Source organism: Taudactylus pleione, unplaced genomic scaffold, assembly GCF_031769625.1.
Source record: "Taudactylus pleione unplaced genomic scaffold, aTauple2 ptg002907l, whole genome shotgun sequence".
NCBI lineage: Eukaryota > Metazoa > Chordata > Amphibia > Anura > Myobatrachidae > Taudactylus > Taudactylus pleione.
Window position 1 is genome coordinate 122,174 of NW_028287275.1, and position 13,597 is coordinate 135,770.

Sequence of the window (13,597 nt, forward strand, 5' to 3'; positions counted from 1 at the left end):
GCTCTAGACAAGGAGACTTACTACAACTAGTATATAAAGATGGGGACTGGCTGCTATTACGTCAGGGCCTGGGAGGGCTGCATGGGTTGTTGCTTTCTGCGATACTGCTGGCTGCTATTACATGAGGGCCTGGGAGGGCTGCATGGGTTGTTGCTTTCTGCGATACTGCTGGCTGCTATTACATGAGGGCCTGGGAGGGTTGCATGGGTTGTTGCTTTGTGCGATACTGCTGGCTGCTATTACATGAGGGCATGGGAGGGCATCATGGGTTGTTGCTATGTGCGATACTTCTGGCTGCTATTACATGAGGGCCTGGGAGGGCTGCATGGGTTGTTGCTTTGTGCGATACTGCTGATTGCTATTACATGAGGGCCTGGGAGGGCAGCATGGGTTGTTGCTTTGTGCGATACTGCTGGCTGCTATTACATGAGGGCCTGGGAGGGCTGCATGGGTTGTTGCTTTGTGCAATACTGCTGGCTGCTATTACATGAGGGCCTGGGAGGGCAGCATGGGTTGTTGCTTTGTGCGATTCTGCTGGTTGCTATTACATGAGGGCCTGGGAGGGCATCATGGGTTGTTGCTATGTGCGATACTGCTGGCTGCTATTACATGAGGGCCTGGGAGGGCTGCATGGGTTGTTGCTTTGTGCGATACTGCTGGTTGCTATTACATGAGGGCCTGGGAGGGCAGCATGGGTTGTTGCTTTGTGCGATTCTGCTGGTTGCTATTACATGAGGGCCTAGGAGGGCATCATGGGGTGTTGCTATGTGCGATACTGCTGGCTGCTATTACATGAGGGCCTGGGAGGGCTGCATGTGTTGTTGCTTTGTGCGATACTGCTGGTTGCTATTACATGAGGGCCTGGGAGGGCAGCATGGGTTGTTTCTTTGTGCAATTCTGCTGGTTGCTATTACATGAGGGCCTGGGAGGGCATCATGGGTTGTTGCTATGTGCGATACTGCTGGCTGCTATTACATGAGGGCCTGAGAGGGCTGCATGGGTTGTAGCTTTGTGCGATACTGCTGGCTGCTATTACATGAGGGCCTGGGAGGGCATCATGGGTTGTTGCTATGTATGATACTGCTGGCTGCTATTACATGAGGGCCTGGGAGGGCAGCATGGGTTGTTGCTTTGTGCGATACTGCTGGCTGCTATTACATGAGGGCCTACGAGGGCAGCATGTGTTGTTGCTTTGTGCGATACTGTGGCTGCTATTACATGAGGGCCTGGGAGGGCTGCATGGGTTGTAGCTTTGTGCGATACTGCTGGCTGCTATTACATGAGGGCCTGGGAGGGCATCATGGGTTGTTGCTATGTGTTATACTGCTGGCTGCTATTACATGAGGGCCTGGGAGGGCAGCATGGGTTGTTGCTTTGTGCGATACTGCTGGCTGCTATTACATGAGGGCCTATGAGGGCAGCATGGGTTGTTGCTTTGTGCGATACAGCTGGTTGCTATTACATGAGGGCCTGGGAGGGCAGCATGGGTTGTTGCTTTGTGCGATACTGCTGGTTGCTATTACATGAGGGCCCAGGAGGGCAGCATGGGTTGTTGCTTTGTGCGATACTGCTGGTTGCTATTACATGAGGGCCCGGGAGGGCAGCATGGTTTGTTGCTTTGTGCGATACTGCTGGTTGCTATTACATGAGGGCCTGGGAGGGCAGCATGGGTTGTTGCTTTGTGCGATTCTGCTGGCTGCTATTACATGAGGGCCTGGGAGGGCAGCATGGGTTGTTGCTTTGTGCGATTCTGCTGGTTGCTATTACATGAGGGCCTGGGAGGGCAGCATGGGTTGTTGCTTTGTGCGATTCTGCTGGCTGCTATTACATGAGGGCCTGGGAGGGCAGCATGGCTTGTTGCTTTGTGCGATACTGCTGGCTGAGAAAATTTTAATGTAACAAATGATGGACTTTCCTCACCTATAGCCCAGACTGTGACTCCAATTCCAGCCAATGAGACAAATATACAGACAATCAGTCCCAGAATCCTCAGCGGGGTCCAGTGACAGCCTTTACCCACTGCGGGAAGAAGGGAGTATAAATGTTGGTGTAACATGATGAGGGCTTGTTATCACCTCAGTGCAGTCGCACAATGCATAGTGGATACAATTACATAAGACGGTGAGACGTATAACAGGGCAGCTTATAGACAGTATAATACAATACACAGACGAGGTATCACTGGCAGAATTCCGCTCTACACTGCATAATAAATGTAGTGACAGCTGTAATGGGCTTTCCCTTAATCCTGAAACACGAAACCATCACTGACGCTTTCTAGAACTGCTGGTAACCGATACCTGCTCACAATCTGCTGTTTTATTGGAAAGTGTTACAGGTAATTATCATTTGGAGAGGTGGGGGAGTATTTAGCAAGTAAAGGGACCTGGGCACTGAAGCATTGGGCATTTATACCTTTATTGTTTAATCAGATTCAGATTAAATGGAAAAAAAGCACAAAAACTGGTGATAAGATGTGTAAAGGTCCTATACACCCTGGGGTGAGTCTATGGCGGACATGAGACCACCTCCCTGGGTACCATCTGGGTGCTCTCCTGCACCCCAGACTTCCCCATAACACCCACCAGTTGCCAATTTGCCCATCTCCCATTATATTACTTAGGTAACGTTGCAGTTTTAGTAGCATTGGTTCTGGTGTAACTCCTGGGATCCCTGACACACTGGGAATAATGAAAGCTATTTTGGTCTGTCCCATTATCACTACAGGTTCCATTGGAAATAATGAAAGTCACTATCTGAATGGACAATTAGGGGCACGTTTACCATCTACCACATATAAAATGCAAGAAAATGTCACAGCAACTCATAATACAGGAATGAAAATGCGCGCTTACATTTATCACAGCTGTGGCGCTGGGAGCCGAACTCTGGAGCTTGGTAAATGTACGCTCCTCGCCGGGTTGAACAGTCATGAAAATGTACAGACTGACCATCGCAAATGGGCATGACAGAGAAGCCTGTCGCTGGCAGTGATAGGCTGCCATAAGATGAGCAGAGGACCCCGCCGAGGGGTGGACATCGCCGGTGAGGTAAGTAATGATGAATACCAGAAGTATTTTCATTTGTATCACTGCGATATATGCAGACGGTATTTAGGTTTGTTAATAAATGGGGCCCATATTGTCCTGGGTACTTAGGTTTAGTATTTTTGTCACAAAGGAATTAATATAAAGTTGCAGATTAAACATAATAATATGTGGCGTGAGACGTGGCACAATACGTGGCGTGAGACGTGGCACAATAGGTGGCGTGAGGCTTGGCACAATAGGTGGCGTGAGGCGTGGCACAATACGTGGTGTGAGGCGTGGCACAATACGTGGCGTGAGGCTTGGCACAATACGTGGTGTGAGGCATGGCACAATATGTGGCGTGAGGCGTGGCACAATACGTGGCGTGAGGCTTGGCACAATACGTGGTGTGAGGCGTGGCACAATATGTGGTGTGAGGCTTGGCACAATACGTGGCGTGAGGCGTGGTACAATATGTGGCATGAGGCGTGGCACAATATGCAGCGTGAGGCGTGGCACAATACGTGGCGTGAGGCTTGGCACAATACGTGGCGTGAGGCTTGGCACAATACGTGGCATGAGGCTTGGCACAATGCGTGGTGTGAGGCATGGCACAATACGCGGCGTGAGGCATGGCACAATACATGGCGTGAGGCTTGGCACAATACGTGGCGTGAGGCTTGGCACAATATGTGGTGTGAGGCATGGCACAATATGCGGCAAGAGGTGTGGCACAATACGCGGCAAGAGGTGTGACACAATACGTGGCGTGAGGCTTGGCACAATACGAGGCGCGAGGCTTGGCACAATATGTGGTGTGAGGCTTGGCACAATACGTGGCTTGAGGCGTGGCACAATACATGGCGTGAGGTGTGTTGCCGTCACTCGTATCAGACATCTGTCTTTTGCCTTTTTTCCCAGAGGCTACATGTGATGGCGGTGTCAGTAGTCAGGGTATCCCTGTATTATCCCACATTGCTGATGTGCATAAGAAAGCCTCTGTCAGGACACTAGACGCGGCTAAAATGCAGTATCTGTGCTGAGCGCAATGGGGCTATTTGGCGCCATTTGAGAAATGATGTATTGTGGAGAAATCTGCATGAACATTGTGCATGAAAACACGTCAGGGAAGCCATGTAACGCAGCCATAACGCACGGTAATAAAAGTGATCATACAACTGGGTTCCTCGTCTGTACGGCAGATCCTGGCGATTGCCGCGGTTTACTCACCGTCCTTCTGTACCATTTCTGAGGAACTTTCATGTAACATCACAAGAATGTCCTGATGAATGTCCCGATGCCCTGAAACCGAGATAAGGGTCAGCAGCGTAATAATGTTCCCCCTGTAATTATCCTGCTATAAAGGCCCTTTTGTCTGTTTTCCAGCATTCAGAAATAGTCCTCAGATTATTCCCCCACAAACCATAAATAGAGGGGAGTAAATACACAAATCCCTTAGTACACACAGAGCATTATATTTCATACATACTTCCTAATAAGCTGGTCCCAGCAGTACATGTTTTCTTGAACTGAGTTAGAGCTAATTCATGCGCGGCTGCCATTTCTTTCGGATTCGCTGCTGCAATAATATGCAAATGCTACTCTCAGCCTCCCCTTGTGTAACGGCGAGCGCCGGACATCGCAGGCGCTGAGACGCCCACTTTCAATGTCCGTGGACAGTTCTATTACGCAATATAAAATCCACAAAATGTGACGCCACGCTCCGGTGCTCTTTTCCTTGCATGTAGCAGCACAGAATACTGGCCACACTGCGATGCAGAGCTGAGTCAGGACACCCTCCAATCAATGGCCTTTATCCTCTTCGCAGTTGAGCCTATTTTGTCACTTTTGGGGCTGGTCACATTCCAACACCCATATCAGTTGTTATCAATGCAGTAACAACAAAATAGTAATTTTCAGGGGACTTTGCATTTCTGGGGACAGCATCAGTTACTAATTTCTCCTCCCACAACTAAACCAATCTACTCAAAATTGGCCAAACAAATGCTATTTTATCGGCATTGCCAGAATGTGACCTGCTAAGAGCGAATGTATTTTTTTTTCCCAGTGGCTGTGGCTATATTCCCCCTCTGCACGGCAGTAAGGCTGGGTACACACATATAACACCGTCAGATCTTGCACATAGGGTTCTGTGATAACATCTGAACTTGAAAATGATAAATGTATTTTTTCTCTTTCTTCTTTAGTGATAGAATGAAACACATAAAGGGCCTCATTCCGAGTCGCTGTGATTGCTTTTCCGTATCTCTGCGGCAACCTACTTACTTTGTTATGCGAATGTTAGACTCTGCCCAGGTGCGCTGTGGAAACCAATCCCTCCCACTGTTTTTATGTCCAGAGCCGCCATCATCAGTATCAAGGCATACACCCACCCCATGCTGGGCACAAAATCTGTCTTAAACAGATGCCCCATCTCCTACCAAGCGCTGCGACTGAGCAAAGAAGTCGGGAAAGACGCCCATGACACTCCACCTGCTGGAACAGTTACGTGCGATTGCACGGCCGCTACCCAGTTACTGCCCAGAAATGCCCATTACACGTTAATGTGATCCATTGACGAGCTGATGAATCCATACGTGCTAGCGAACTCTGGGCCTGATTCAGAGATGGACGCTAACGCAATCGTAGCTGCGATTTTACACGGATGCAGCGGCGAATATATATGGTAATGTTTCCAAAGCTTACCCGAGCATACGATGCCCACTGCTGCCTTCTGATATCTGTCTGACACCGTGCAACAGCATAAACATCGGTAACATCGACGCACATCGGCCAGTCACGCAGCATGTAAGTCACGTCTGACCAGCCGCCAACACTGCAGCTCTCCTGACACGCTGAGAGCGCTCGTGCTGCGCAGGAAATCGCCATGGCTAATTTATGCACGCCCAAGAAACGGCGTTTAAACGGCCAGACACGCCTGCGTTTGCCTAGCCACGCCCCGATACCACCACCAAACTCTGACTACCTGTCACTCACTTTGTAAATAAATCCTCTGTGTGAGCGCAGTCACAAAAAAAATAGGGGTGAGCGGGTTCGGATTTCTGAAATCCGAACCCCCCCGAGCCCCCCCGATCCGAGGCCGATCCGAGTCAGGCTCGACTTTTCCCGCCTGACTCGGATCTGACATCGAGGCAAAACGTCATCATCCCGCCTTCCGAGTCTCGCGGGTTTTGGATCCTATATAAGGTACCCGCGTCGGCGCCATTTTCTCACTCAGCTGTGGACAGTGAAGAGGGAGGGTGGGAGTTAGGGCTGTGTAGTGTAGTGTAGTGTAGTGCTGCTGTTGTCCACTACTTCAAAGTCCATAGGGGCTGGCTGTGTTGTGCTGTGCTGCTGTTGTTAATAGGGGCTGTGTCCACTACTTCAAAGTCCATAGGGGCTGGCTGGACTGTGTTGTGCAGTCAGATCTCCATAGGGGCTGTGTCCACTCCAAAGTCCTGTGCAGTGTCCCAGTCCTAAAGGAGTGCTGTAGTGTTGTCCAGGGGGTGCTCTGTCCATCAGGGGTGCTCCCCCCAAGTGCTAAAAAAATAATATATTTTCTGTGTTTGTGAATTGTGTGCGCAGTAGCCGCACGTGCATCAACAAAGTAGTGCCAAGCGTGCGCCTGTGTCATAAGTAAAGGGCCGGCTGGCTTGACCGTTAAAGGGTGCTGTAACCCCCGAAAGTACACTCCAGTCCAAACCAAAAAAAAATTATTTTCTGTGTTTGTGAATTGTGTGCGCAGTAGCCGCACGTGCATCAACAAAGTAGTGTCAAGCGTGCGCCTGTGTCATAAGTAAAGGGCCGGCTGGCTTGACCGTTAAGGGTGCTGTAACCCCCGAAAGTACACTCCAGTCCAAACCAAAAAAAAAATAATTTTCTGTGTTTGTGAATTGTGTGCGCAGTAGCCGCACGTGCATCAACAAAGTAGTGCCAAGCGTGCGCCTGTGTCATAAGTAAAGGGCCGGCTGGCTTGACCGTTAAGGGTGCTGTAACCCCCGAAAGTACACTCCAGTCCAAACCAAAAAAAAAATTATTTTCTGTGTTTGTGAATTGTGTGCGCAGTAGCCGCACGTGCATCAACAAAGTAGTGCCAAGCGTGCGCCTGTGTCATAAGTAAAGGGCCGGCTGGCTTGACCGTTAAGGGTGCTGTAACCCCCGAAAGTACACTCCAGTCCAAACCAAAAAAAAAATTATTTTCTGTGTTTGTGAATTGTGTGCGCAGTAGCCGCACGTGCATCAACAAAGTAGTGCCAAGCGTGCGCCTGTGTCATAAGTAAAGGGCCGGCTGGCTTGACCGTTAAAGGGTGCTGTAACCCCCAAAGTACACTCCAGTCCAAACCAAAAAAAAAATTATTTTCTGTGTTTGTGAATTGTGTGCGCAGTAGCCGCACGTGCATCAACAAAGTAGTGCCAAACGTGCGCCTGTGTCATAAGTAAAGGGCCGGCTGGCTTGACCGTTAAGGGTGCTGTAACCCCCGAAAGTACACTCCAGTCCAAACCAAAAAAAAAATTATTTTCTGTGTTTGTGAATTGTGTGCGCAGTAGCCGCACGTGCATCAACAAAGTAGTGCCAAGCGTGCGCCTGTGTCATAAGTAAAGGGCCGGCTGGCTTGACCGTTAAGGGTGCTGTAACCCCCGAAAGTACACTCCAGTCCAAACCAAAAAAAAAATTATTTTCTGTGTTTGTGAATTGTGTGCGCAGTAGCCGCACGTGCATCAACAAAGTAGTGCCAAGCGTGCGCCTGTGTCATAAGTAAAGGGCCGGCTGGCTTGACCGTTAAGGGTGCTGTAACCCCCGAAAGTACACTCCAGTCCAAACCAAAAAAAAAATTATTTTCTGTGTTTGTGAATTGTGTGCGCAGTAGCCGCACGTGCATCAACAAAGTAGTGCCAAGCGTGCGCCTGTGTCATAAGTAAAGGGCCGGCTGGCTTGACCGTTAAGGGTGCTGTAACCCCCGAGAGTACACTCCAGTCCAAACCAAAAAAAAAATTATTTTCTGTGTTTGTGAATTGTGTGCGCAGTAGCCGCACGTGCATCAACAAAGTAGTGCCAAGCGTGCGCCTGTGTCATAAGTAAAGGGCCAGCTGGCTTGACCGTTAAAGGGTGCTGTAACCCCCGAAAGTACACTCCAGTCCAAACCAAAAAAAAATTATTTTCTGTGTTTGTGAATTGTGTGCGCAGTAGCCGCACGTGCATCAACAAAGTAGTGCCAAGCGTGCGCCTGTGTCATAAGTAAAGGGCCGGCTGGCTTGACCGTTAAAGGGTGCTGTAACCCCCAAAGTACACTCCAGTACAAACCAAAAAAAAAATAATTTTCTGTGTTTGTGAATTGTGTGCGCAGTAGCCGCACGTGCATCAACAAAGTAGTGCCAAGCGTGCGCCTGTGTCATAAGTAAAGGGCCGGCTGGCTTGACCGTTAAGGGTGCTGTAACCCCCGAGAGTACACTCCAGTCCAAACCAAAAAAAAAATTATTTTCTGTGTTTGTGAATTGTGTGCGCAGTAGCCGCACGTGCATCAACAAAGTAGTGCCAAGCGTGCGCCTGTGTCATAAGTAAAGGGCCGGCTGGCTTGACCGTTAAAGGGTGCTGTAACCCCCGAAAGTACACTCCAGTCCAAACCAAAAAAAAATTATTTTCTGTGTTTGTGAATTGTGTGCGCAGTAGCCGCACGTGCATCAACAAAGTAGTGCCAAGCGTGCGCCTGTGTCATAAGTAAAGGGCCGGCTGGCTTGACCATTAAAGGGTGCTGTAACCCCCAAAGTACACTCCAGTACAAACCAAAAAAAAAATAATTTTCTGTGTTTGTGAATTGTGTGCGCAGTAGCCGCACGTGCATCAACAAAGTAGTGCCAAGCGTGCGCCTGTGTCATAAGTAAAGGGCCGGCTGGCTTGACCGTTAAAGGGTGCTGTAACCCCCAAAGTACACTCCAGTCCAAACCAAAAAAAAAATTATTTTCTGTGTTTGTGAATTGTGTGCGCAGTAGCCGCACGTGCATCAACAAAGTAGTGCCAAGCGTGCGCCTGTGTCATAAGTAAAGGGCCGGCTGGCTTGACCGTTAAAGGGTGCTGTAACCCCCGAAAGTACACTCCAGTCCAAACCCAAAAAAAATTATTTTCTGTGTTTGTGAATTGTGTGCGCAGTAGCCGCACGTGCATCAACAAAGTAGTGCCAAGCGTGCGCCTGTGTCATAAGTAAAGGGCCGGCTGGCTTGACCGTTAAGGGTGCTGTAAACCCCGAGAGTACACTCCAGTCCAAACCAAAAAAAAAATTATTTTCTGTGTTTGTGAATTGTGTGCGCAGTAGCCGCACGTGCATCAACAAAGTAGTGCCAAGCGTGCGCCTGTGTCATAAGTAAAGGGCCGGCTGGCTTGACCGTTAAAGGGTGCTGTAACCCCCGAAAGTACACTCCAGTCCAAACCAAAAAAAAATTATTTTCTGTGTTTGTGAATTGTGTGCGCAGTAGCCGCATGTGCATCAACAAAGTAGTGCCAAGCGTGCGCCTGTGTCATAAGTAAAGGGCCGGCTGGCTTGACCGTTAAGGGTGCTGTAACCCCCGAGAGTACACTCCAGTCCAAACCAAAAAAAAAATTATTTTCTGTGTTTGTGAATTGTGTGCGCAGTAGCCGCACGTGCATCAACAAAGTAGTGCCAAGCGTGCGCCTGTGTCATAAGTAAAGGGCCGGCTGGCTTGACCGTTAAAGGGTGCTGTAACCCCCAAAGTACACTCCAGTCCAAACCAAAAAAAAAATTATTTTCTGTGTTTGTGAATTATGTGCGCAGTAGCCGCACGTGCATCAACAAAGTAGTGCCAAGCGTGCGCCTGTGTCATAAGTAAAGGGCCGGCTGGCTTGACCGTTAAAGGGTGCTGTAACCCCCGAAAGTACACTCCAGTCCAAACCAAAAAAAAATTATTTTCTGTGTTTGTGAATTGTGTGCGCAGTAGCCGCACGTGCATCAACAAAGTAGTGCCAAGCGTGCGCCTGTGTCATAAGTAAAGGGCCGGCTGGCTTGACCGTTAAGGGTGCTGTAACCCCCGAAAGTACACTCCAGTCCAAACCAAAAAAAAAATTATTTTCTGTGTTTGTGAATTGTGTGCGCAGTAGCCGCACGTGCATCAACAAAGTAGTGCCAAGCGTGCGCCTGTGTCATAAGTAAAGGGCCGGCTGGCTTGACCGTTAAGGGTGCTGTAACCCCCGAAAGTACACTCCAGTCTAAACCTAAAAAAAAATTATTTTCTGTGTTTGTGAATTGTGTGCGCAGTAGCCGCACGTGCATCAACAAAGTAGTGCCAAGCGTGCGCCTGTGTCATAAGTAAAGGGCCGGCTGGCTTGACCGTTAAAGGGTGCTGTAACCCCCAAAGTACACTCCAGTCCAAACCAAAAAAAAAATTATTTTCTGTGTTTGTGAATTGTGTGCGCAGTAGCCGCACGTGCATCAACAAAGTAGTGCCAAGAGTGCGCCTGTGTCATAAGTAAAGGGCCGGCTGGCTTGACCGTTAAAGGGTGCTGTAACCCCCAAAGTACACTCCAGTCCAAACCAAAAAAAAATTATTTTCTGTGTTTAGCCGCACGTATATATCAAATCGATATAACATAAATGGAGGACCAAACTTTCTCCGATAAAAATAAAATAGAGAAAGATCAAGAACCACTTCCTCCTAGTGCTGAAGCTGCTGCCACTAGTCATGATATAGATGATAACATGCCATCAACGTCGTCTGCCAAGGCCGATGCCCAATGTCATAGTAGAGGGCACATACAATCCCAAATGGCAAAGTTCAGGAAAATGACCTTGAAAAAGACATTTAAATCAGCTGAAGAGAAACGTAAACTTGCCAATATGCCATTTACGACACGGAGTGGCAAGGAACGGCTAAGGTCGATCCCTAGTATGTTCATGACTAGTGGTTCAGCTTCACATGATGATGGAAGCCCTCCTCCCACTAAAAAAATCAAAAGAGTTAAGCTGGCAAAAGCACAGCGAAGAACTGTGCTTTCTAAGAAGATATCACAAATCCCCAAGGAGAGTCCAAGTGTGGTGGTGGTTGCGATGCCTGACCTTCCCAGCACTGGACGGGAAGAGGTGGCTCTTTCCACCATTTGCACGCCCCCTGCAAGTGCTGAAAGGAGCACCCACAGTCCACTTGCTGATATGCAAATTGAAGATGTCACTGTTGAAGTACAACAGGATGAGGATACTGGTGTAGCTGGCGCTGAGGAGGAAGTTGGCGAGGAGGATTCTGATGGTGATGTGGTTTGTTTAAATCAGGCTCCGGGGGAGACAGTTGTTGTCCGTGGGATGAAAAAGCCCATCACGGTCATGCCTGGGCAGAAGACCAAACATTCCACCTCTTTGGTCTGGCAATATTTCTATCCAAATCCGGACAACAACTGTCTTGCCATATGTACCATATGTAATGGTGAAATAAGTAGGGGTAGGGACGTCAACCACCTAGGAACATCCTCCCTTATACGGCACCTGCAGCGCGTTCATAAAAAGTTACTGTCAAGTTCAGAAACTTTGGCTAAGACCGTAAGCAGTCCAGGGACACCTAAATCCCGTTGTCCTGTTGTATCCAAGCGCCTGCAAACCACACCGTCAACTCCCTCCTCGTCAATTTCCTCCTTAGTCAGGATCGGAAGTAGTCCTGCAGGCCATGTCACTGGCATGACTGACTCTCCTATCCGGGATTCCTCTGGAGGATCCTGCATTGCTACGCCTACTGCTGCCGCTGCTGCTGTTGCTGCTGCTGGGAGTCGTTCATCATCCCAGAGAGGAAGTAGGAACACCACTACTTTTACTAAACAATTGACCCTCCAACAGTCCTTAGCGAGGAGGATGAAGTACGACAGCAGTCATCCTGAAGCAAAACGTATAACTGAGGCCTTGACTGCTATGTTGGTGTTAGACGTGCGTCCGGTATCCGCCATTAGTGCAGTGGGATTTAGACAATTGATGGAGGTAGTGTGTCCCCGGTTCCAAATCCCGTCTAGATTCCACTTCACTAGGCAGGCGATACCGAGACTGTACAGAAACGTCAGAAAAAGTGTCCTCAGTGTCCTGAAAAATGCCGTTGTACACAATGTCCACTTAACCACGGACATGTGGACAAGTGGAACAGGGCAGACTAAGGACTATATGACTGTGACAGCCCACTGGGTAGATGTATCACCTTACGCAGCAACAGCAGCAGCGTCACCAGTAGCAGCATCTCAGAAACGCCAGCTCGTTACAAGGCAGGCTACGCTGTGTATCACCGGTTTCAGTAAGAGGCACACCGCCGACAACCTCTTAGAGAAACTGAGGGAAATCATCGCCCAGTGGCTTACCCCACTTAGACTCTCCTGGGGATTTGTGATATCTGACAACGCCACCAATATTGTGCGGGCATTACATCTGGGCAAATTCCAGCACGTCCCATGTTTTGCTCACACAATAAACTTGGTGGTGCAGAATTTTCTGAAAAGCGACAGGGGCGTGCAGGAGACGCTTTGGGTGGCCCGAAAAATTTCTGGCCACTTTCGCCATTCAGCGACTGCGTGCCGAAGACTGGAGCGCCAGCAAACACTCTTGAAACTGCCCCGCCATCACCTGAAGCAAGAGGTTGTGACGCGGTGGAACTCAACCCTCTATATGCTTCAGAAGATGGAGGAGCAGCAAAAGGCCATTCAAGCCTATACATCCACCTATGACATAGGCAAAGGAGGCGGTATGCACCTGACTCAAGCGCAGTGGAGAATGATTTCCGTGTTGTGCAAGGTTCTCCAGCCCTTCGAACTTGCCACACGTGAAGTCAGTTCAGACACAGCCAGCTTGAGTCAGGTCATTCCCCTCATCAGGCTTTTGCAGAAGCAGCTGGAGAAAGTGAAGGAGGAGCTAAGACGGAGCGATTCCGCTCGGCATGTGGGACTTGTGGATGAAGCCCTTCATTCGCTTTGCCAGGATTCCAGGGTGGTCAATCTGTTGAAATCAGACCACTACATTTTGGCCACCGTGCTTGATCCTAGGTTTAAAGCCTATGTGGTGTCTCTCTTTCCGGCCGACACAAGCCTGCAGAGGTGCAAAGACCTGCTGGTGAACACACTGTCAGCTGAAGCGGAACGTGACACGTCAACGGCTCCTTCTTCATTTTCTCCCGCAACTGGGGCTGCCAGGAAAAAACTTAGGTATCCTAAGCAACCCGCTGGCGGTGATGCAGGGCAGGCAGGACCAAGTTTGGACATCTGGTCCGGACTGAAGGACCTGGCAACAATTTCTGACATGTCTACTGTCACTGCATATGATACTGTCACCATTGACAGAATGGTGGAGGATTACATCGGTGACAGCATCCAAGTAGGCATGTCAGACAGTCCATACCTGTACTGGCAGGAAAAAGAGGCAATTTGGAGGCCCCTGTACAAGCTGGCTCTATTTTACCTGAGTTGCCCCCCCTCCAGTGTGTACTCCGAAAGAGTGTTTAGTGCAGCCGGGACCTTGTCAGCGAAAGGCGTAGGAGGTTGCTTCCACAGAATGTGGAGAAGATGATGTTCATCAAAATGAATTATCAGCTCTTCCAGGGAG

General features: G+C 49.2%; 1 protein-coding gene across 1 annotated transcript in view; it reads right to left on the reverse strand.

Moving 5' to 3' along the window:
- Positions 1–13,597, reverse strand: part of HPN (hepsin) — a 75,946-nt gene that overhangs the window by 20,880 nt on the left and 41,469 nt on the right. The window contains exons 3-4 of the mRNA XM_088466358.1: positions 4,260–4,331; positions 1,921–2,019 (exon numbers count right to left, since the gene is read on the reverse strand). Coding sequence (XP_088322484.1) covers positions 1,921–2,019; positions 4,260–4,299 — 139 coding nt within the window. The 5' untranslated portion in view covers positions 4,300–4,331. The remainder of the gene's footprint in view (positions 1–1,920; positions 2,020–4,259; positions 4,332–13,597) is intronic.